The following is a 25,733-nucleotide window of genomic DNA, read 5'->3' as shown; positions in this document are numbered from 1 at the left end:
TATTTTATTAAATATTAAATAACTTTTTGTAATGCAATAATGATCATCGAACACTAAAACACAAAAATGTGTGACCTGATTTGGTGAAGATATGAGAGGCGTAGAGATTTTGTTCAAGCGCAGCGACTAGCAAATCGATAACCATCGCCTAATTCATTCCGATGCAAGTATTCCCAAAGTTGAAGCGCGACGTGACAACCAGATTATCTTTATGTTAAAGAAAGGAATAAATAATATACAAGATGTCCGTATCTGATTTAAATTTCTAAGTCTAAACTGTTTCAGATCTTCATTTTAAAAAATAAATTAGGCCTAGATCTAACTTGATTTGAATAATAAACATATATGAACATATGCCTCCAATATACTGGTTTTGGTACTTTTTTTCAGAAGGAAAAAACATCTTTGTACACGATCTTGATACAAAGTAATACTTTGTGATGTCATAATAGTAATAAAAGATGCGACATTATACAAATATAGTCTCCCCCCCCCCCCCCCCCCCAAAAAAAAAATAAATATGAATTTTAAGCAACCATTGCACTTACATGATTATCGCACAAAATTATGTCGACCATTTTTACACGGTTAGAGTGAAGTACAATTAGAGAACAGCAATATTCTGCCACACAGGGAAGTTACACGATTATAGCAATCACGTGCACGATTACAATTGTTGAATTATTTATTTCCAAACACGTTACACGATTAGAGAATAGTATATAACGCATAAGATGCTACATCAGTTTGCAACTTTTCAAAGACAAAGCCTAAACAGACAGCTGCCCATTTTCACCTTAGTCTTGTAATTGGGATTAACTTTCTTGCTCCAGAAAAAAAAAACACTAATGGTCTCCACGTGGACTTGAACCACTAACTGTGTATTCCAAGTGGAAACCGTTGTCCACAAGATGCCGGTACCACAGGTGATCAAGTGTTTAACGCTTTCAAAGCTCAGGTTATTTCTCGGTGAACTGGTGTAACCACATCAAATTACTAATTCTCTCGAGTTCATATGGATGGAAAATCGAACAAATTTTTTCAATTTTGAATGAGGGTGAACTCGAGAGAAGCAGATGAATTAGATTTCAGTTACCTGATACAGGTCACTAAAACCTGCTTAGTTGCCATGGGAAGATGCATAAATCGAGAGCGTAGTGCATTTTTCGTTTCAGAAAAACAAAACTGACTTTGAAATGCGTAAACTTTGCTATCCAATTCGTGGCCTTTACCATGAGGTGGGTTGTACATGTAATTCTGCACCGTAATCTTGTGAGCAATGTTTTATGGACAACTTAAACCTGTAACTTATAAGTTAAAAAAAAAAAACTAAAAAAACACACACCCAACTTCAAATGAAAAAAAGAACATTTCAGTTTTCTATTGGTTTAACATGTAGTATTTAATTTTTGGAAAAAGACAGCATAAAATATTAATTGAATCGTATTGTGAATGTACTTTTAGTCAGAAACGCAAAGAAGGGTGTGGCCCTTGGTCAAAATTTTTAGCTCAACTGTCTTTCCATATTTCTGGGCAACATGACATGACGACGTTGCGATTTTAATAGGTTATAGAACGTCACCGTCGATAATATTATTTGAATAATGCGCACCGTGTCTTGTGCTTTTCGGTACTGCTTTTCTCTTTTTCACATAAACACAAAATTAACACGGATGTTGGTATTTTATGAAATCAATCTACGGAACAAGAGCAAAATCTAACAAAATAATACTAATTGTCTAAAGTGGATTATTGAAAATTCATTAAAGTATAGTAAGTGGCTTGATCCTAATTGTCGGAACATTTCACCCTTAAAAAATTAAAATAGATAATATAAATAACATAGTTTATATAGACGTCGAGTTCGTTTCATAATTCATATCCAAGCTTAGGTGTGTTTATCTCTAAAACTTTTTTTAAAATTGTTTGTTGTACTACAGCGAAATTTTGCATGGCTATTGCATATACCATGACTTACTTGACTTATGTCTCTTGGCTCCTGGCGGAGCATAGGGCCTCAACAGCACTCTTCCATCTTCTTCTGTCCTTGGCACAGACCTCCAGGTAAGATTGGAGACGTTCAAATCTTGGTGAAGGCTTCTCCTCCACGTCTGTTTTGGATGACCCCGTTTCCTCTTGCCTTGTGGGTTCCATTCGAGAGCCTGCTTGGTTATATTTATATTGCAGGGCTCATTCCGCAGGGTACGGCCAACCCATCTCCACTTTCTGCGTCTGACCTGGACATCCATTTGTTCTTGGTTTGTTCTTGTCCAAAGGTCAGCGTTTAGCACTTTGTTGTCAAACCATATACCCATACCAACGAAAAATATATTATTTTCGAATTTTATATCCATAAATTAAAAAAAAAAAAACGTCTTAAAGTTTGTTTTTTTCAACTCAACCATAGAATTAAACGAATGAGAATACGTACGAAGCCTAAAAAGTGTCCACCAATGAAAGCATTCAGCGCCATTTTGTTGTTGGCTGAGAATGTAGTCATTACCATTCATTCGGTATCTATGTCAACATAACGACACAAAAAAAAAAAAAAAAAAAAAACAAAAAAACAAAAAAACAAAAAAAAAAAAACAAAACAACAACAACAACAAACAATATCAAAATCCACAATAAAATGTTTCAGAACTGTTGCGTATATTTATGGCACAACGAAGCTGTCAAAAAATGAAGTTAGAGAATGTGTGTAATCATGTATTATAATAACCTGTAATGTGTTTTCCAACCACCACATCATCTACTACTACAACCACCACCACAATATCATCACTAACACTACTACTACAACCACCAGCCCCACATCATTATCACTACCACTACTACTACACCACCACCAGCACATCATCATCACTACCACTACTACAATCACCACAACCACATCGTCATCACTACCACTACTACTGCAACCACCACCACCATATCATCATCATTACCACTACTACCACAACCACCACCACCACTACTACTACAACCACCACCACATCACTACCTCAACTACTACAACCACCACCACAATAGCATCACTACCACTACTACTACAACCACCACAACCACATCGTCATCACGACCACTACTACTACAACCACCACCATATCATTACCATTACCACTACTACTACAACCACCACTACCACCATATCATTACCATTACCACTACTACTGCAACCACCACTACCACCATATCATCACCATTACAACTACTACTACAACCACCACAACCACATCATCATCACTACCACTACTACTACAACCACCACCACATCATCATCACTATCACTACTACTACAACTACAACCACCACCACATTATCATCACTACCACTACTACTACTGCAACCACCACCACCATATCATCATCATTGAAATATTTTTTTTTTTAAATTGAGCTTTATATAGTGCAATATCTACTAAATGTGCTCAAAGCGCTTTACAAGGGGTCCCTGGTCAACACTTAACATGTAGGACGGGACATGACGCCTGTTAAGCGATATTACAATTTTTCGGACAAAGACAACTCTGTTAACGGCCAGGTACTCATTTTACACCTGAGTACGGTGAGAGAATGTGAGTAAAGAGTCTTTTCCAAGGACTCAACTATGCGCCGAGCGCGAGGCTCGAACCCCGGACCTTCCGATCCGGAAGCGAGTGTCATACTACTAGACCACATAGCCGCATCATTACCACTACTACTACAAACACCACCACCACATCATCATCACGACCACTACTACTACAACCACCACCACCACCATATCATTACCATTACCACTACTACTACAACCACCACCACATCATCATCACTACCACTACTACTACAACTACAATCATCACCACCACCACATCATCATCACTATTACTACTACAACTACAACCACCACCAACACCACATCACCTCACTAACACTCAGTACTACAATCACTACCATTAGGTTTTGGAGCTTTACTTCATTTGGAATAAGGAAACTTCGGAATTGTATTTGGCATTGTGTTTATATATCATAATATAATTCTAATCAGTTATCTATTTAGAACTAGATACTATACAATATGTATGCCAAATACCACCCCAATTCCCTTTCTTGTGTGCGGGAATTCCTCTTTCGGCATTGAAATTGAGTGTGAGAGAGTCATCACTACACACATAAACAAAAGAAACAATTTAAAAACAAGACTATGACACGCAACCACTCACACACGAGGTTATACTATTTATCCTTTTCTCTATATAGAATAGGACAAGACAAACAATAGCTTGACTCTCGCTACACTTTGCATTGATGTTTGTCGTCTCACGAGTTCAACTCTTGGTCGACCTGTCAATATTCCTTTTTGCCTCGGACGTAATCATTAATAGAATGTTGTGTGGTTTTGACCGTGAAGAAAACCTTAAGAAGTCACATTTATATCATTTTAGAGAGATCGTTTTGAATAATTTTGAGTTAAACGAGCGAGCAGCAACTTGTTTTCATGAACGGCCGATCAGCGCTTGTTTACTATGTAACGCGATTCCCAGCCAACATCAAAATGGCGGATATTTTTCTCATCGAGGCCGCTGGTTGGTTAGCCAATAAGAGCACCGTACGTTTTCCATTTGGTAAATTCCTTGAACTCAACTGTAACAGGGATTCGTTTTTTAATATTTACAATACAGCAAGTTACAAAAGAATATTCCACATACTGATTTTTAAAAATAAAAAACAGAACAAAACAATACTGTGAACATTCATTCAATTCACGTGCGTCTCATGCCTGGCCTCGACAATGACACAGCCACGATCGTTTCCTCAATGTTAAATCGCACGAGTGCCTACTTTTTGTAAACACCAGTCACGATTATTGTAATATTTGTCATAAACTTCTTATTCATTCATAAAACCAGAGGCGTAACGTAATTGGATTCAATAGTCTGATGTCACGTCACCCAGATACGGCGGCCATCGTGGTACTAAACAAAGAAAATCGGTACTTTTTATTCTTCATGCTGGCTAAACTTTTCATATGTCTTGTGATCAGAATGTGTAAAAGTCAAAACATGATCATATTTTTAATGTTTTTCTCCCTCTGGATACGCTTTTATGCGTCAGAGAAATATTTCATAAGGGGGTCCGCCATTGTTCCGATACTTTAGAGCCAGTTACTTAGTTACCATGCGTCATTACGAGGGAAGTGACGTTACGACTGTTGTAGCGTATTGCGTTTGCTTTTTTGACATTCTAATTTTCCATTCGACAGAGGATTTGAAATGTAATATCGTGACTTTGAAAAGCATTTCTTTGAAATTATTTAATAATTACAATCCTGGAAAAAAGACGTGAGACCTGCATTGTGAACTCAAACAATTAAAATGGTTGGGGCTAAGAACACACAGTGAACAACGTACACATTGAAAGGGTTAGGAACACACAGTGAACAACGTACACAGTGAAAGGGTTAGGAACACATAGTGAACAACGTACACATTGAAATAGACATGCAAAGCATCAGTGCCACACACAAGACAATTTTAGAGAAAAAAAATATCAAAGCTTAGAACTTAGATACTGAATTGGGAAACGGACTATAGTAATATAATCTTAAACATTTTCTTCCGGGGACCAGCTTAGCGGTGATTGGGTGGCTGGGTCTATTCTGGATGAAAGCACTTTGCGATAGACTAACCTCCTATCCAAGGGGTAACAAACAATTGCTCTTGTTCGTTTCATGTTATAGAAACCGGGATAACGTCCGGCTTCTAGGCCTAATGGCTCTGGCGGACTCCTTTTAAAAACAAAAACAAAAATAACAACAACAAAAAACAAACAAAGAAAGAACGCAGCTCGAATCCTAAATGAAACCTAACGTAACCCTCTCCTCACCAACCATAGGAAAATCGTCACATTCGTTACGACGCGACCTACATTGTTTTCTTTCTGATTTCTCTTGAGCATCAAATCCTTTTAAAAAAAAAAAAATTATGTATTTGTTATAGCTATAAAAACTTGACACCGTGTTGTTGAGTCCGTTTTGCAGAAATTGACGAAGGGTTCTTGAAGTATGATACACAATGAGCGTTTGTGCTTGAGGATGCTCTTCTTGGGTACACAATGATATTAAACGATGAAAAAGATCAGGGCTTTCCAATTCCTCAGGCATTGACTCTGTGTTGTTGAACCCGTTTTGAGGAATAATATTATGCTTAGAAATGCACCTGTAGCTTCTCTGTTTGATTAAGAAAAATCCATTAAATATATATATATAAATGCTGAACGGGCTTTAAGTTTCGGGGAAAATTCTGAAACTTGCTAGTCAGGCGAAAGTTAAAGAGAAACTCTATGTGGTTATGGATAAGGAGAATAAAAACAATAAATAAAGAATTATAGGAGCCTAAACAATAACAATGTCTAAGTTGATAGACATCTAAGCATAAAATACCGGAAAATTGTGAACAATGGATTCCATGTTCGAGCCCCTTGCGCAGGCTCTTTGAACTTGAAAGACAAAAGTAGGAGTCCACCCTCTTATATTATTGTGGGGAGTTACGGATCGAAACACTTGTTGGAATATGGTTTCTGTTTTTGTTTTGTTGTTTATCACTTGTAATTTGTCATGAAAATGATGATGATTCATATTCATTAAGATCACTTATAATTTAGCTTCTCTCACCCCACCCCATTTTCTTCTTCTTTGTGTGAATGTATGTGTGTTCTATCACAGAGTAACCACTGATAGACGACTTCGGACAAAAAGGCTCGCAAGGGAGTGAGAAGTGCTGGTCGATCAATTTTCTCCCAACAATACTTCTCGTGTTATAAATACAATGTCGATCTCAGGGTAAGTATAGTGATTCTATGGGGTCTTGTGGTATGACTCTCGACTTCGGATCGGAATGTTCTTGGTTCGAGTCCCGCTCTGAGACTGAGAGGCGCTTGGTTGAATCATCGGAAAAGACTCTTTACTCACATTCTCTCAACGTACTCAGGTGTAAAATGAGTTCCTGGTCGTTCACAATCGAAAAAAAATATCATTGTAATATCGCCTATCAGGCGTCATGTCTCGTCCTACATGTTAAGTGTTGCTGTTGGCCTGGGACCCTTTGTAAAACGCTTTGAGCACTTTTAGTGGATATAATTGCGCTATATAAAAACTCACGTTTTAACACATTAAGGTCATATCAGCGCCAGTAAAAAGGAAGAAAATGGGATGGAAACCGTTCTAGAATTACAATTAAAGTACCCAAGAAAAGATGAGACAGAGGGGATCTGGTTCAAATAGGAAACAGAGTTAGATTCCAAGAGCATACTATCACAGTATACTTAGTTTGAGATCACCTAAATGTCTCATCCAGACACAAGCACAGGTCCCCACCAAGAGGGATACACTTATGAAAACAAAACATAATACAGTGCGTAACGGAGAGGATGATTTACAAGGAAAAAAATATCATCTCCCAAAACTAATTATACATATTTGACTGTTTTCCTCTCAGCCAGGTCCAGGACAATACCAAGTAATCTCATTCCAAGACAAAGACAGAATCAGAAAGCAAGTTGGAAAACAAATATAGGGGGATAGAAGACACAGTAAGTGCTTCCCAGCCCACTATGGGAGGTCTGGAACCCCACCCATTTTTTTTGTTTTTTGTTTGTGATTGTACGAGTGATAAGGCCAGTAGAATTATTGAGTATTTTACTTAAAAGCATTACATCGATGGTAGTTTCCTTCGTTTAGCGTTTAGCACGAACGGCGACTGTCCGAGAGGTGTGGTTATGTCCCCTTCATCTTGGTATCTATAACTATTAACCCTCTTCCGCACTAGGACAGGACTGTCCTGGGACAGTCCTGTCCCAAATCTGTAACATATAGAATTTAGAGAAATCTTCCGCACCTATTGGGACGGGACAAAACAGTCCCGTTGTGTCCCAAGCCGTTGTGAAATGCTACAAAATCAACGGGACAGGACTGTCCCAGTCCCGTGTTCGTATCGTTTGTGATAGTAGAAAAATATAGCAGACTTCCGCACTAGGACAAAACTGTCCCGGGACAAATTTGTCCTGTCCCACTGGAGAAAACTTCTATTCAAAAGGGGTTCCGCACTAGGACAGGACTGTCCCAGGACACACCTGCGCGAATGCATTATTTTTTTTTTTTTTTTACAAGATTCAAAAGTTTTTTTGTAGGCAATTGCAACTCTAATAATTCACATTTTATGAATCAACATAAGATACGACATGACGATAATGATTTTTTACACTGTACAATGGGATTTGTTTCATAAGATTTATATAATCATGAAATGTTCTTATAGCAAGAGTAATATTATTGCTACTGCTACTACTACCACTACTACTACCACGACTACGACTACTACTACTACTATACTACTACTACTACTACTACTACTACTATACTACTACTACTACTACTACCACTACTACTACTACTACTACTACTACTTCTACTACTACTAGTAGTAATGGATGAAATAGAGGTTGCATATTTCTGTGCTTTACCATGTGGAAAAAAAAAAGACAAATTGAAAGAGAAAACAATATTGGGTGCATCCTTTAATGACCCAAAGATTGCTCTAGGGTCAATTCCGTAGACTCTATGGTGATCTCCGATCTTATCTTAAAATGATTTTCTTGGAATCACCTCATTTTACCCAGGTGCAAATGAGTACCAGTTCGCTGATGAAAGTAATCTTTGACGGACTAGCATCATTCAAGAGGATAATAGAAAGTCAGCATGCTTCGTACCCGAAAGGCATCAGTTGAGTAAGTCACCTCGCCTAGCTCAATTTGCGGCGCTGCACTGCGGCTGACGCCTGGTTATACCTTGTCCTAGCTAAATTTGCGGCGCTGCATTGCGGCTGACGCCTGGGTTATTCCAGTCTTACCTGGGAATAGACCCTCGAGAAAAATTTCCCCTATGGGATGAAAAAATGAATTTTATTATTTTAAATTTTAAACTGTTATCTGTCTGCTCAACGCAACAGAAACATGGATAAGTTCCGGATTTATAAGCTTAGGAGGCAAGATGGCCGATGGTTAGCGCGTTGTACTCTGGACTCAGAGGTTCTGTGTTCGATTCCGACCGAAGCCAATTTGTACTTTCTAGAGCAAGAAAATTTACTCCAATCACTCACTCAAATTCAGGTGTAAAAGGGTACCTGTCAAGCTGGGATAGTAATCTGCGATAGACTACAGACTAGCGTCCCGTTCAAAGGTTTTCAAACAAATACGTTAATTGTCCGCTTCACGCTATTGAAACCGGAATAACTCCTTCACAATTGGCTACATGGCTCTAAAGGACTTAATTTGTTTTACAATGAGTCCAAGTGGCTCAGAAGGACTTACTTAAAAATATTTTCATTGAGAATTCCCGAAATAAATAACGATAAAGATAATTGATCCCACAAGTTACCGAATATTTGTGCGACCGGTTTTAGACACGTTACTGCTGTGTCACAAAGTGTGACACTTCTTAAATTATATTTATAAGCATACGTTTTTAAATTGCCGAAAATATTTATGTTGCTATGCCTTCTGTACGTGGTTTCATCACATAGAATTATTTTTTGAATTGTTCTTGCTTTTTTATATTCAAAATTGAAATAAATAAATAAATTATGACTGTGAAATTGAATGTAAGCTTCAGTTTAATATATGAAAACAGATAAAATGGACGTTTCGGGTTTCCCCTTCATCAACAACACATGATGAATTAAAAACTACAGACGAATGAGATAATGTGGTAGTGGCGTTGTTAAGATGCATAAACAAAAACATTGATGGGCAGGAAATTGTTTGCTACTTTGTGAGGAAGCGCGAATTAAAACAGAGCAATAGAAATTTATAAAAGGTGCGTACATAATTATGTCAAAAGAGGGGAGGCGGGAAGGAACTGTGTAATGCAGTATAGAAAGTGAACTAAAATAAAGTGTGGACTATTGTTGGAAAATAAATACAATGGAATTGGAAATAAATACAAAATATAAGGGATGTAGTTATTAATATATTAGTGGCATTAGCAGCAGCAGAAGCAACAGTAGAAATAGTAGTAGTAGTAGTAGTAGTAGTAGTAGTAGTAGTAGTAGTAGTAGTAGTAGTAGTAGTAGTAGTAGTAGTCGTCGTCGTCGTCGTCGTCGTCGTCGTCGTCGTCGTAGTCGTAGTCGTAGTCGTAGTAGTAGTAGTAGTAGTAGTAGTAGTAGTAGTAGTAGTAGTAGTAGTAGTAGTAGTAGTAGGAGTAGGAGTAGGAGTAGGAGTAGGGATGCAGAAAATAAAGACAGGCATTTCAATTTTGACACGGCGCCGCCAAGTCTGGGACTTTTTTGTCCTAGTGCTGAAGTCTGTTATATTTTTCTACTATCACAAACGATATGAACACGGGACTGGGACAGTCCTGTCCCGCTGATTTTGTAGCATTTCACAACGGCTTGGGATACAACGGGACTGTTTTGTCCCGTCCCAATAGGTGCGGAAGATCTCTCTAAATTCTATATGTTACAGGACTGTCCCGGGACAGTCCTGTCCTAGTGCGGAAGAGGGTTTAACCCTCTTCCGCACTAGGACAGGACTGTCCTGGGACAGTCCTGTCCCAAATCTGTAACATATAGAATTTAGAGAAATCTTCCGCACCTATTGGGACGTGACAAAACAGTCCCGTTGTGTCCCAAGCCGTTGTGAAATGCTACAAATCAACGGGACAGGACTGTCCCAGTCCCGTGTTCATATCGTTTGTGATAGTAGAAAAATATAGCAGACTTCCGCACTAGGACAAAAAAGTCCCAGACTTGGCGGCGCCGTGTCAAAATTGAAATGCCTGTCTTTATTTTCTGCATCCCTACTACTACTACTACTACTACTACTACTACTACTACTACTACTACTACTACTACTACTACTACTACTACTACTACTACTACTACTACCACTACTACTACTACTGTTGCTTCTGCTGCTGCTTATGCCACTAATATATTAATACCTACATCCCTTACATTTTGTATTTATTTCCAATTCCATTGTATTTATTTTCCAACAATAGTCCACACTTTATTTTAGTTCACTGTCTTCTATACTGCATTACACAGTTCCTACCCGCCTCCCCTCTTTTGACATAATTAAGTACAAGATATGAAGTGAGTAGAAAAGTGCCAGAAGACAATAGAGAATAAAAATTTTTCGCGGCGGTGGTGGGGTTTGAACCTGCGACCTTATTGGTACGACAACTCCGCCTGGCAGGTGAGAGCGTGGCTCTACCGTGTGAGCTATCCACGAACACAAAAATATTCGTTTCAAACCCAAGTCATTTCTAGATCCCTCTCTCACCCACTTCTGGGACCGCCGATTCGTTCGCCCACCACCATCGCGAAGTATTTTGACCAGCAGTTAAGCTTAATAGCCAATATTCTCAACACAAACATATAACATAGAAACGATTGAGACATTGAGTATGCTCCGGTGTATGGGGTGAATTTTTAATTCAGAAAAGTGAGTGGAGCAGGCACTTATGTTGGTAACAACAAGATATGAAGTGAGTAGAAAAGTGCCAGAAGACAATAGAGAATAAAAATTTTTCGCGGCGGTGGTGGGGTTTGAACCTGCGACCTTATTGGTACGACAACTCCGCCTGGCAGGTGAGAGCGTGGCTCTACCGTGTGAGCTATCCACGAACACAAAAATATTCGTTTCAAACCCAAGTCATTTCTAGATCCCTCTCTCACCCACTTCTGGGACCGCCGATTCGTTCGCCCACCACCATCGCGAAGTATTTTGACCAGCAGTTAAGCTTAATAGCCAATATTCTCAACACAAACATATAACATAGAAACGATTGAGACATTGAGTATGCTCCGGTGTATGGGGTGAATTTTTAATTCAGAAAAGTGAGTGGAGCAGGCACTTATGTTGGTAACAACAAGATATGAAGTGAGTAGAAAAGTGCCAGAAGACAATAGAGAATAAAAATTTTTCGCGGCGGTGGTGGGGTTTGAACCTGCGACCTTATTGGTACGACAACTCCGCCTGGCAGGTGAGAGCGTGGCTCTACCGTGTGAGCTATCCACGAACACAAAAATATTCGTTTCAAACCCAAGTCATTTCTAGATCCCTCTCTCACCCACTTCTGGGACCGCCGATTCGTTCGCCCACCACCATCGCGAAGTATTTTGACCAGCAGTTAAGCTTAATAGCCAATATTCTCAACACAAACATATAACATAGAAACGATTGAGACATTGAGTATGCTCCGGTGTATGGGGTGAATTTTTAATTCAGAAAAGTGAGTGGAGCAGGCACTTATGTTGGTAACAACAAGATATGGAGTGAGTAGAAAAGTGCCAGAAGACAATAGAGAATAAAAAAAATTCGCGGCGGTGGTGGGGTTTGAACCTGCGACCTTATTGGTACGACAACTCCGCCTGGCAGGTGAGAGCGTGGCTCTACCGTGTGAGCTATCCACGAACACAAAAATATTCGTTTCAAACCCAAGTCATTTCTAGATCCCTCTCTCACCCACTTCTGGGACCGCCGATTCGTTCGCCCACCACCATCGCGAAGTATTTTGACCAGCAGTTAAGCTTAATAGCCAATATTCTCAACACAAACATATAACATAGAAACGATTGAGACATTGAGTATACTCCGGTGTATGGGGTGAATTTTTAATTCAGAAAAGTGAGTGGAGCAGGCACTTATGTTGGTAACAACAAGATATGAAGTGAGTAGAAAAGTGCCAGAAGACAATAGAGAATAAACATTTTTCGCGGCGGTGGTGGGGTTTGAACCTGCGACCTTATTGGTACGACAACTCCGCCTGGCAGGTGAGAGCGTGGCTCTACCGTGTGAGCTATCCACGAACACAAAAATACACCGGAGCATACTCAATGTCTCAATCGTTTCTATGTTATATGTTTGTGTTGAGAATATTGGCTATTAAGCTTAACTGCTGGTCAAAATACTTCGCGATGGTGGTGGGCGAACGAATCGGCGGTCCCAGAAGTGGGTGAGAGAGGGTCTAGAATGACTTGGGTTTGAAACGAATATTTTTGTGTTCGTGGATAGCTCACACGTAAGCCACGCTTTCACTGCAGGCGGAGTTGTCGTACCAATAAGGTCGCAGGTTCAAACCCACCACCGCCGCGAAAAATTTTTATTCTCTATTGTCTTCTGGCACTTTTCTACTCACTTCATATCTTGTTGTTACCAACATAAGTGCCTGCTCCACTCACTTTTCTGAATTAAAAATTCACCCATACACCGGAGCATACTCAATGTCTCAATCGTTTCTATGTTATATGTTTGTGTTGAGAATATTGGCTATTAAGCTTAACTGCTGGTCAAAATACTTCGCGATGGTGGTGGGCGAACGAATCGGCGGTCCCAGAAGTGGGTGAGAGAGGGATCTAGAAATGACTTGGGTTTGAAACGAATATTTTTGTGTTCGTGGATAGCTCACACGGTAGAGCCACGCTCTCACCTGCCAGGCGGAGTTGTCGTACCAATAAGGTCGCAGGTTCAAACCCCACCACCGCCGCGAAAAATTTTTATTCTCTATTGTCTTCTGGCACTTTTCTACTCACTTCATATCTTGTTGTTACCAACATAAGTGCCTGCTCCACTCACTTTTCTGAATTAAAATTCACCCCATACACCGGAGCATACTCAATGTCTCAATCGTTTCTATGTTATATGTTTGTGTTGAGAATATTGGCTATTAAGCTAACTGCTGGTCAAAATACTTCGCGATGGTGGTGGGCGAACGAATCGGCGGTCCAGAAGTGGGTGAGAGAGGGATCTAGAAATGACTTGGGTTTGAAACGAATATTTTTGTGTTCGTGGATAGCTCACACGGTAGAGCCACGCTTCACCTGCCAGGCGGAGTTGTCGTACCAATAAGGTCGCAGGTTCAAACCCCACCACCGCCGCGAAAATTTTTATTCTCTATTGTCTTCTGGCACTTTTCTACTCACTTCATATCTTGTTGTTACCAACATAAGTGCCTGCTCCACTCACTTTTCTGAATTAAAAATTCACCCCATACACGGAGCATACTCAATGTCTCAATCGTTTCTATGTTATATGTTTGTGTTGAGAATATTGGCTATTAAGCTTAACTGCTGGTCAAAATACTTCGCGATGGTGGTGGGCGAACGAATCGGCGGTCCCAGAAGTGGGTGAGAGGGATCTAGAAATGACTTGGGTTTGAAACGAATATTTTTGTGTTCGTGGATAGCTCACACGGTAGAGCCACGCTCTCACCTGCCAGGCGGAGTTGTCGTACCAATAAGGTCGCAGGTTCAAACCCCACCACCGCCGCGAAAAATTTTTATTCTCTATTGTCTTCTGGCACTTTTCTACTCACTTCATATCTTGTTGTTACCAACATAAGTGCCTGCTCCACTCACTTTTCTGAATTAAAAATTCACCCCATACCCGGAGCATATCAAATGTCTCAATCGTTCTTGTTATATGTTGTGTGAGAATACTGGCATATAAGCTAAATTCGGTCAAAATACTTCGCATGTGTGGTGGGCGAACGAATCGGCCGTACCAGATTGTGGGTGAGGAGGTGTCTAGAATGACTTGGGTTTGAAACGAATATTTTTGTGTTCGTGGATAGCTCAACGGTAGAGCCACGCTCTCACTTGCCAGGCGGATTTGTCGTACCAATAAGGTCGCAGGTTCAAACCCCACCACCGCCGCGAAAAATTTTTATTCTCTATTGTCTTCTGGCACTTTTCTACTCACTTCATATCTTGTTGTTACCATCATAAGTGCCTGCTCCACTCACTTTTCATAATTAAGTACGCACCTTTTATAAATTTCTATTGCTCTGTTTTAATTCGCGCTTCCTCACAAAGTAGCATACAATTTCCGGCCCATCAATGTTTCTGTTTATGCATCTTAACAACGCCACTACCACTTTATCTCATTTGTCTGTAGTTTTTAATTCATCATGTGTTGTTGATGAAGGGAAACCGAAACGTCCATTTTATCTGTTTTCGTATATTAAACTGAAGCTTACATTCAATTTCAAAGTTATGATTTATTTATTTATTTCAATTCTGAATATAAAAAGCAGAACAATTCAAAAATAATTCTATGTGATGAAACCACGTTACAGAAGGCATAGCAACATAACATTTTCGGCAATTTAAAACGTATGTTTATAAATATAATTTAAGAAGTGTCACACTTTGTGACACAGCAGTAACGTGTCTAAAACCGGTCGCACATCTATTCGGTACCTTGTGGATCAATTATCTTTATCGTTATTTATTTCGGGAATTTTCAATGAAAATATTTTAAGTAAATCCTTCTGAGCCACTTGGACTCATTGTAACTCTTTTAGAGCCTTGTAGCAATGGTGCAGGAGTTATTCCCGTTTCAATAGCGTGAAGCGGACAATTAACGTATTTGTTTGAAAACCTTTGAACAGGACGCTAGTCTATCGCAGATTACTATCCAGCTTGACAGGTACCTTTTACACCTGAATGGAGTGAGTGATTGGAGTAAATTTTCTTGCTCTAGAAAGTACAAATTGGCTTCGGTCGGAATCGAACAAAGAACCTCTGAGTCCAGAGTAAAACGCGCTAACCATGGGCCATCTTGCCTCCTAAGCTTATAAATCCGGAACTTATCCATGTTTCTGTAGCGTTAATCAGACAAATAACAGTTTAAAATTAAAAAAAATATATTTTTTTTTTCATCCCATAGGGTAATTTTTCTCGAGGGTCTATTCCAAGGGAAGACTGGAATAACCCAGGCGTCAGCCGCAATGCAGCGCCGCAAATTGAGCTAGGGCGAGGTATAACCCAGGCGTCAGCCGCAGTGAAGCGCCTCAAATTGAGCTAGGCGAGGTGACTTACTCAAGGCAACACAGCGCATCAGCATCGAACTGATGCCTTTCGGGTACGAAGCAAAGACCGTACCACCGAGCCATGCTGACTTTCTATTATCCTCTTGAATGATACTAGTCCGTCAAAGGTTACTTTCATCAGCGAACTGGTACTCATTTGCACCTGGGTAAAATGAGGTGATTCCAAGAAAGTCATTTTAAGATAAGATCGGAGATCACCATAGAGTTTACGGAATTTACCCTTGAGCAATCTTTGGGTCATTAAAGGATGCACGCAATTTTGTTTTCTCTTTCAATTTGTCTTTTTTTTTCTACGTAGTAAAGCACAGAAATATGCAACCTCTATTTCATCCATACTAGTAGTAGTAGTAGTAGTAGTAGTAGTAGTAGTAGTGGTAGTGGTAGTGGTAGAAGAGGTGGTAGTGGTGGTGGTGGTAGTAGTAGTAATAGTAGTAGTAGTAGTAGTAGTGGTAGTAGTAGTAGTAGTAGTAGTGGTAGTAATAATAATAATAATAGTAGTAGTAGTAGTAGTAGTAGTAGTAGTATATAGTAGTTATTGTAGTAGTAGTCTTAGTAGTAGTAGTAGTAGTAGTAGTAGTAGTAGTAGTAGTAGTAGTAGTAGTAGTAGTAGTGGTAGTAATAATAATAATAGTAGTAGTAGTAGTAGTAGTAGTAGTAGTAGTAGTAGTAGTAGTAGTAGTAGTAGTAGTAGTAGTAGTAGGAGCAGCAATAATATTAGTCTTGCTATAAGAATATTTCATGATTATATAAATCTTTTGTAAACAAATCCCATTGTACAGTGTAAAAATCATTATCGTCATGTCGTATCTTATGTTGATTCATAAAATGTGAATTATTAGAGTTGTACCAAGGACTTATTTTTTAAATTATTAATTTGTAATTCAACCTATTAAATAACTAATCTATTAATTAGAAGATTTTACATTATTATTATCACCATTATAATTATTATTATTATAATATTATTATTATTATTATTATTATTATTATTATTATTATTATTATTATTATTATATTATTATTATTAATTAATTATATATTATATATATTATAATAATGATAATAAATAATAATAATAATAATAATAATAATATAATAATAATTAATATAATAATATTATGTATTATGATGATGATGATGATGATGATGATGATGATGATGATGATGATTATTATTTATTATTATTATTATTACTATCATTGTTTGCCTTGCTTTATTATTGATTTTATTTACTTGATTTGTTGATGAAAATATTATATTCTTGAATGCGTTATATTGGCAATTGCATACAAATAAACTTTTGAATCTTGTAAAAAAAAAAAATAATGCATTCGCGCAGGTGTGTCCCGGGACAGTCCTGTCCTAGTGCGGAACCCCTTTTGAATAGAAGTTTTCTCCAGTGGGACGGGACAAATTTGTCCTGGGACAGTTTTGTCCTAGTGCGGAAGGAGTCTAACGTGTACTCCTTAGATTCTGCCAAAAGCGAGACTTTATTGTTATTTGACTGCACCCGTCAAAATGTATTATTCTTAATTTCTGCACGAACAAGATGCTGCCCAGGAGAGAAGTCTGTGAATGATGACATCACTAAGATCCTAATATTTGGCGCAACCGGCATGATTGGCAGGGCGGTCGCCCTTTCTGCAGTGGCGTCTCCATTCCTGGAAGTGTATGGTTTTACCCGACGACCGGAAATCGAGAGTTTTGCCGAAACAAACCTCAGAGGTAAGTCAGGGAATTTAAAGGAAAAAAATAGGAGGGGAAGAAATAGATAGAAAGAGATAACGAAACCAAAACAAAACATAATCATCATTATTGTGCACTTGCTTTCGGATCGGAGGTCCTGTGTTCGAGCCTCGCTCGGCGCATAGTTCAGTTCTTGGAAAAGGCTCTTTACTCACACTCTCTCACCGCAGTCAGGTGTACCTGGCCGTTAACAGCGTTGTCTCTGTCCGAGAAAAAATAAAATAATATAGCCTAACAGCCCTGTCCCACATGTTAAGCGCTGCTGTTGGCCTTGTAAAGCGCTTTGAGCACATTTAGTGGATATTGCTCTATATTAAAAAAAGCTCAATTATTATTATTATTATTATTATTATTATTATTATTATTATTATTATTATCATCATCATCATTAATATTCTTCTAAAAAATCAAATTTCGCCGCTGCTGCTGTTGTTGTTGTCTGTGTGCTTTTTCTCTCCATCCTTAACGTGTAATGTACTGGGAGTGGAATACGTCATCGGCAACATGCTAGCGTACGAAACTGTGCTCGAAGCTACAAAATCAATGGATGTTGTTTTCCTCAATACTTTCTTCTGGGAGACAATGAGCAGCAAAATTGAGTATACACAAGTAAGTTTTTTGTTTATTTTTGTTTGCTTTTTAAAACTGTTGTTATTGCAAACCTGCCTAACGACAAAATCGCTTCATCAGTGGGGACTTTCCACCTGTCCAATATATGTACCCGTTGTAGTAACGAGCCCGAAACCGCAGAGCATCTAGTTGAACGGTGTGGTGTGACGAAGCTTCCGGGTGGGTTTGCGACGGTGCACGAGTGCGATAAGGAATTTGCTGATTGGGTCGATCGTCATGACATAGAAGTGTGAGCATTATTAGAAGCTGAATCTTGAGCAATTGAAAATGAAAGTTGATGTCATGATTTGTTAATATGACGGTAAATGAATGTTGTGATACAGGAACCCCCCCCCCCCCCCCCACCCCTTCACACCACCAAATCCTTGTAATAATAAATCGATCTCCGTCAACAATCAACAAACTAAATAAATACGTAATAAAGTAGATTGTAGTAACCCATGTTTCAGCCGCACCCCAGCACCGCACATTGAGCTAAGGAGGGTGGGTATTCGAACTAGGTATCTTTTGGCTTTGGGTAAGAAGAAAAGTCCATACCCCCCCCCCCCCCCATTTTCCATTAAGTTGCTATGCCAATGCAACGGTTCCTCGAACTTATTTTGCATGCCCCAAGGTATTTGAGGAAGCCGTGCTGGAGTTCACATATTTTAGTCCCGTTCCTCCCCCCGCCACCTTTATCACTCTGTGGTTACCTGTTCCATTTCTACCGATAAAAAATAAAACAAAACATGGCTATTTTATAACAATACGAATCGAAATTCAACAAAAGTACAAATGGCATCTTTACGTCATGCTAAATTGGTATTTATGACATTATTTGATGGTTACGAAATATCCAAGAAAAGAACAATCAAATACAATCATACAACTACAGTGGAACCTGATATAACCGGGATGGTGGGACCAGAGCAAAAGTCCTGTACTGTTATAGTTAGAGCCGATCCCTCTTACATCAGAAATACAAGGGAAATAAGCACATAACTGACTTTTTCAAGTGATCTAATACATCGATTACCTCCTTTGCCAAAAAAAAACAACAAAAAAAAACAAACAAACTGCATGCGACAGGGATTGTGCGCAATGTAAATTATAATACATTACGGTATAGATCTAGATATAACTTTTTAAAAATTCTTTTTTTTTTTTACGATTTTAAAAATTTATTTCAAACTTTATTATTCATCAATGAAATAAAAGACGTGGGAACCAGTTGGCTTCAGGCATGTGACCCCCACCCAAAGGTACTATCCCTCCTTAGTCAGACAAAAATTGTCCCTGTTACTGTTATAGCCGATTTGGTTCAAGTGAGGCCATGCTATAACCGATAATTTTTAATAGAGACAAAGAGAGGTAAAAAACGGGGATTTGAAAAATCCCTGTTATACCCGATCCCTGTTATAACCGGGCCTGTTATAAATAGGTTCCACTGTACAACACAGACAAAAGACAGTGCATGACTTCTCTACCTACGTGATTTAGATAATGGTTAACAATTAACAAGAGATGCAGCTGATAAACTAAAAAAAATTGATTGGGTTTTCACGATTATCGCCCTTTAAGTTAAGCCCATGCTTTATCCATTCAATCGAACTTGCTTCACACCGCAAAGACGCCACAGAACAAACTATAGAACAAACACGGCGTGTCATTATTTGCAGGTCTGATAACCAAATTCATTATGGGCTCTGTTGTAATGGAAATCTAAAAAAAAAAATGACGCAAATATTATCCATTACAACAAAGTTAAACTAGGCCCATAATTGCGTTCGGTTGTCAGGCCTGCATAGATGTACAGGTCGAACAAACTAAATTTCACAGGAATGTATGAAAAAAAAAATAAATAAACATTCACCAATGTGTACGGGACTTAAATAAAAAATAAAGAACTGCTGAAAAAAATAACTATTTATTTTTCTGCCTTGTGTTGTTCGTTATATCCTTGCTCTAATACAATAAAAATTATTATTACCTACTACTATTAGTATTATTATCATTATTATTTAAAATAATAACAACAACAATAATAATAATAATATTAATAATAATAATAATAATAATAATAATAATAATAATAATAATGACAATAATAATAACAATAATAATAATAATAATAATAATAATAATAATAATAATAATAATAATAATAATAATAATAATAATAATAATAATAATAATAATAATATAATAATAATATATAATTTTTTGAATTTGTAAAAAAAATAATGACAATTGTAATATATACCAATTAATACTTTTATTCATACAACTTTTGTATTGTTTATCCACTGAGGGTTACAATGTGGTGAATGCTGCGGTGGCCAGTGGAGTCAAACATTTAATCTACTGCACGACAGATTACAATATCCTCAACAATTATGAGTGTCCACTCTTTGAGGCCAAAGCCAGACTGTCAAACTACATCGTTTACACAGGTATAGACGACGATAGCGACAACAACAACAACTACTACTACTACTACTACTACTACTACTACTACTACTACTACTACTACTACCACCACTACTACTTCTACTACTACTCCTACCACCACTACTACTATTACTACTACTTCTGCTGCTATTACTGTTACTACTACTACAACTACTACTATTACTGCTACTACTACTATTACTTCTGCTACTACTACTTCTACGACTACTGCTACTACTATTACTACTGCTACTAATACAACTACTACTACTACTACTACAACTGCTATTACTACTGCTACTACTACTACTACCACTGCTAATACTACAACTGTTACTACTAGAGCTACTACTACTACCACTGCTAATACTACTACTGTTACTACTACTACTACTACTGCAACTACAACTGTTACTACTGTAGTAGGATTGTAAATTTATTTTACTTGTTGGTGTGGTGTATATGTTATGCGCAGGATGTTGGCGCAAAATCATCAATTGAAGAAATTAAAGATGTTATAAAGTTTTTGGAAGCGGAAACTTCGAGAGGGCAGGAGGAGGAGTTGTAGTTGAAGGTACTAAGTAAACGTGGCCTCTATCTGTCTAGGGGTATTCGATCAAGCCACGTCCCGGTTCCCAGATGGATTGTTGACTCTTGGAAAAAGAGGAATTAAAAACACAGAGATAAACTAAGGATTAAAATAAGCAAGTAACTTAAGTTACACTAAAATAATATATCGTTTAATAAAGTAAAAGCAAGAGTCTATTTTTAATCAAACAATGATCAACATGCAATGACGATAACAACAATAACGACAACAATTACACTACATACGCTACACAGTCACCCACACACTATAGGTAGCAATCATTCGTCACGCGACAGCGATCACGACTCACAACATTATACCAACGGTCGTCGTCACCATCGACGCTGTCCGCGTCACAACATCGTCGTCGTCATCATCATCACCACAACATCAGCATCATCATCATCACCATCATCATCATCACCATCATCATCATCATCATCATCATTATCATCATCATTGTCATCATCATCATCATCATCGCCATCATATTATAATCATCACAATCATCTGATGAGACCAGAGAGCAAACAAAGGTTATGTCAGATGCGTCTAAATACGCATCAAATATATACGGCCCCGAGCCGCCCCAAAACAACCAACATTCCTCTCTCAAATCATCACCAACAACTACAATGATTATTACCAATACCATCAATACAAAAGATGTATAAATGTATATAATGATAAACAACAATGATAACGGACAATCTCCTATCCCAAATCATTATGACAATAACAACATAACAACATATGTTCACATACATAAGCATTTAGTATTCCTCATTATTAACATATTATGATACTAGAATATCGTTTCATCAAAAAGTCAGCATAAACCTAAGTCTAAAACTAACTTTATTAAAGACCACAACGTGAGTCACCAATATGTAACTCACTCTGATATTGTCCTGTAATCATCAATTACACCTCCAGAGTCAATGAGTAACTTGTGAGTACATGACTGACATACACCGTATGTCAGCAGTTTAACACGACTTCTGTCGTATTAAAGACGACGTCATCAGCGATCTCCCACGCAATTACGAGTCAGGCCTGATTACATGATGAAGCCAGAGAGCCAACAAAGTTTATGTCAGATACATCTTTTACGCATCAAATATATGGCCCCGAGCCGCCCCAAAACAACCAACGTTTCTCCCCCATCACCATAAAGACAATTCAATGTAATTATCTCCCGTAAAACATATATCGCCCCAGAGACAAGGACATGGTTACCATCCAGCGGGAACACCATACCTTTCAAGATAAGACTAACCAACGTACTCACAATGTTATCATTACCAATAGCATGTAAGACAAAAACATCACATATCAAAATCATCATATATAACATAATCCCAGTCTTAATATTATTATTATTATTATTATTATTATTATTATTATTATTATTATTATTATTATTATTATTATTATTATTATTATTATTATTATTATTATTATTATTAACAATCTCTGAAATCTTAACATTATACATCTAGTATAAGAAATATTTTGGCAGCAACTCACCTTGAAAAAGAGGAATTAAAAACACAGAGATAAACTAAGGAATAAAATAAGAAAAGTAACTTAAGTTACACTAAAATAATATGAAAACGGTAAGGGCTGCCTGAAGCCGGTGATCGTAAAATACTAACGAAAGAGTGAAAATGGAAAGGCTTCGTATGGGAACAAAACAGACAATGGACGTTTCGGGTACAAACCCTTCGTCAGCACAACAATACACAAATAAACGTGGAAAACAAATAAAATATAATGAAAAATAACTTGTATCGTCTGTACTCAATGGTGGTTGCAGTATGAATGAAATGTTAGCGTGGCGTGGGTAGAGGATAGGGTGCCCCAGGGGGGTGATCTAATTGATAAGCAAAGGTCAGCGTCAGGGAACAGAACTTTCCAGACTATAATGGAAGATAAAAGACATATTGGTAGTAGTAGTAGTAGTAGTAGTAGTAGTAGTAGTAGTAGTAGTAGTAGTAGTAGTAGTAGTAGTAGTAGTAGAACGCTGTAGTCGAACAGTAGGGGGGGGGGGGGTGGAGGGGGCGAGGTGAAAGGGTCACGGCGGAGGTGGGGTGGGGGGGGGGGGGGTTTGTTGGATGAGCGAAGGTCGAATCTTCGCGAAGGAACGATGCGATAGTAAAGTGGAATACACCAATAAATAGATAGATGGATAGGCAGATAGATAGGTAGATGGTCAGAAAAGAGGGGAGAGAAGGGAGAGAGAGAGTTTTGTTCCCATACGAAGCCTTTCCATTTTCACTCTTTCGTTAGTATTTTACGATCACCGGCTTCAGGCAGCCCTTACCGTTTTCTACCACAAAGAAGATAACATCAGAACCAAACAGTCTTAGGAACATAGGTATGAGTCAGAGAGACAGGAAGAGGGAAGGACAGATAGATAGATGAAGAAATAATTGAGAGAGAGAGAGAGAGAGAGAGAGAGAGAGAGAGAGAGAGAGAGAGAGAGAGAGAGAGAGCGAGAGAGAGAGAAAGAGAGAGAGAGAGAGAGAGAGAGAGAGAGAGAGAGAGAGAGAGGGAGAGAGAGAGAGAGAGAGAGAGAGCTCAGACGAATAATCAGCAAGGTAATTCCAGCATCAAATATTAATATACAATCTCCATCGATTAATATTCATATTAACAATGCTCGTGACATAAATCAAATACATTGAACACATTCACAATTTCATGCGAACAATCAATACTCATAAACAAAATTGATTATTCAGTAATTCCAGTATTTAAATTAACAATACTGTCATACATTTGAGACAATACAAATCAAAAGATTTCAAAAATCAAAAATGAATATATATGTGCATGTATTCGCTAATATCTTATATTAGGCTTTTAACGAAATCGGGTCGAACGCCGAACCCGAACGCCGAACCCGAACGGATATAGCCTTCTCACGTGACCATGAACGAGATCTGGATAGTGAAGACTCTCAAGCGGTATGCAGCATCGGATCTAAGGTCACGTGATAGAGGATAGCTTGGGTTGCTGTTGGCTTGTGTTAGGGGAGGGGCAAGGTCAGTGTCATTCAATAGTATATAATTGTGCATGTGGCGCTCTATACAGAGAGAAAATTATAAATTGATTACGGGGGAAGGTGGGGGGAGGGGGGGGGGGGGGGGGTTGACCCACAAACGATCGAGGGGTTGGGCTTCGGGTAGACCATGATACGAAATCAAAGGGAAAAGGCCGCGGGTACTTGGATGGTGGAAATGGTTGGGGGGGGGGGGGGGGGGGGGGGGGGTAGTGACAATCAGCATGGGATGTATATATTAACATTAATAATATAGGCAATAGATGACCAGGGATGTGTATTGTTTGTATATGTTTGTGTGTGTGTGCGCGCGCGTGTGTGTGTGTGAAAGGGATTACACAAAAACACCTTTCTCTGTAGCTTCCAAATGATTACGTATACGATAAATTTGAAACCCACATTGTTTGAATCAGCTCACTAATTAATTCCTGAGCCCTGAGATGGTGACGCAACTATTACATACAAGACCTTGCAGTCGAGACGGCAGGGCTTTTGGGTTACACAACCACTATTTACCCATCGGTCAGCGGTACTCTTTGATGTATACAACACTCACCGCCTTTACGCAAAGCCGCCTGCCCATAAATCAAGAGATGGTCTCCTAACTGTTCACAAGCGAACTGTCAAACGAGCAATCGATGATTGGATAAGAATCTCAAGATCTCATATAATAAGGTAAGTTTTGGAGAGGTGATATCCCTCCACCCGTCATCGGACAGAACTTTCATTGCGTTATATCATATGAGCTCCGCCTCCTCTTTCTATTCCGGAGTGACGAGATTAGACGAGAGGACGCGAGAAAAAAAATGGTCACGTGTTGGGCAAGTCGTTCGTTAGGCGAGCTTCGGTGTCTAACTATAACTCCGTATTATCTCTTCTACAACACAAAAATAAATCAACTAGTGCATAACCCAACAATCAGATAGAGATAGATATATGAATAGGTAAATAGATAGATAGATGGATAGATAAATAGATAAATAGATAGATATAGATAGATATATATTGTAGCATCTACTTTACTGGAAACAACAAACAATGAAAGCAATGTGTAGTGAATTTTATAAATTTAATGAGTTCTCTCGTGTTTACGTTTTTGTCTGATCTGACGTGTAGAGTAGTCTTGCAGTCAGCAGTATGTGGTAAGTCTTCGTAGTTCGTAGGAAACGGAGATCGCCACACATGCCCCCCAAACACGGACTAGTCATCTTTGTAGTACCGAGGTCGTTTAATGGTACGTCCTGAGCGAGATAGCTTCTTAGTAGGCACTACGTTAGTATCATCAGAAGCAGTACGGGAGTTTTGTATGTTTCTGTTCGTATTCGGTGGGCGTCCACGACGAGGTGGGGTGGCAAGGGAAACTGGTTGCGTAGAATCGACAAATGCAGCTTTAAGTCG

At 38.5% G+C, this 25,733-nt stretch overlaps 1 protein-coding gene across 1 annotated transcript in view; it reads left to right on the top strand.

Annotated features, from left to right (window-relative positions):
- The first annotated feature begins 1,662 nt into the window (after positions 1 to 1,662).
- The window catches only part of LOC144956365 (nmrA-like family domain-containing protein 1), a 61,273-nt gene continuing 37,202 nt past the window's right edge, over positions 1,663 to 25,733 (top strand). The window contains exons 1-5 of the mRNA XM_078886863.1: positions 1,663 to 1,773; positions 6,706 to 6,822; positions 17,423 to 17,598; positions 18,089 to 18,228; positions 20,540 to 20,681. Of these exons, the coding sequence (XP_078742989.1) occupies positions 6,809 to 6,822; positions 17,423 to 17,598; positions 18,089 to 18,228; positions 20,540 to 20,681 (472 nt within the window). The 5' untranslated portion in view covers positions 1,663 to 1,773; positions 6,706 to 6,808. The remainder of the gene's footprint in view (positions 1,774 to 6,705; positions 6,823 to 17,422; positions 17,599 to 18,088; positions 18,229 to 20,539; positions 20,682 to 25,733) is intronic.

The sequence above is a fragment of the Berghia stephanieae genome, chromosome 11, assembly GCF_034508935.2.
Source record: "Berghia stephanieae isolate SIO BIC M18660-M18661 chromosome 11, UCSD_Bste_1.3, whole genome shotgun sequence".
NCBI lineage: Eukaryota > Metazoa > Mollusca > Gastropoda > Nudibranchia > Aeolidiidae > Berghia > Berghia stephanieae.
Note: the sequence above shows the minus strand (reverse complement) of the source record. Positions and strands in the feature narration are given on the sequence as shown.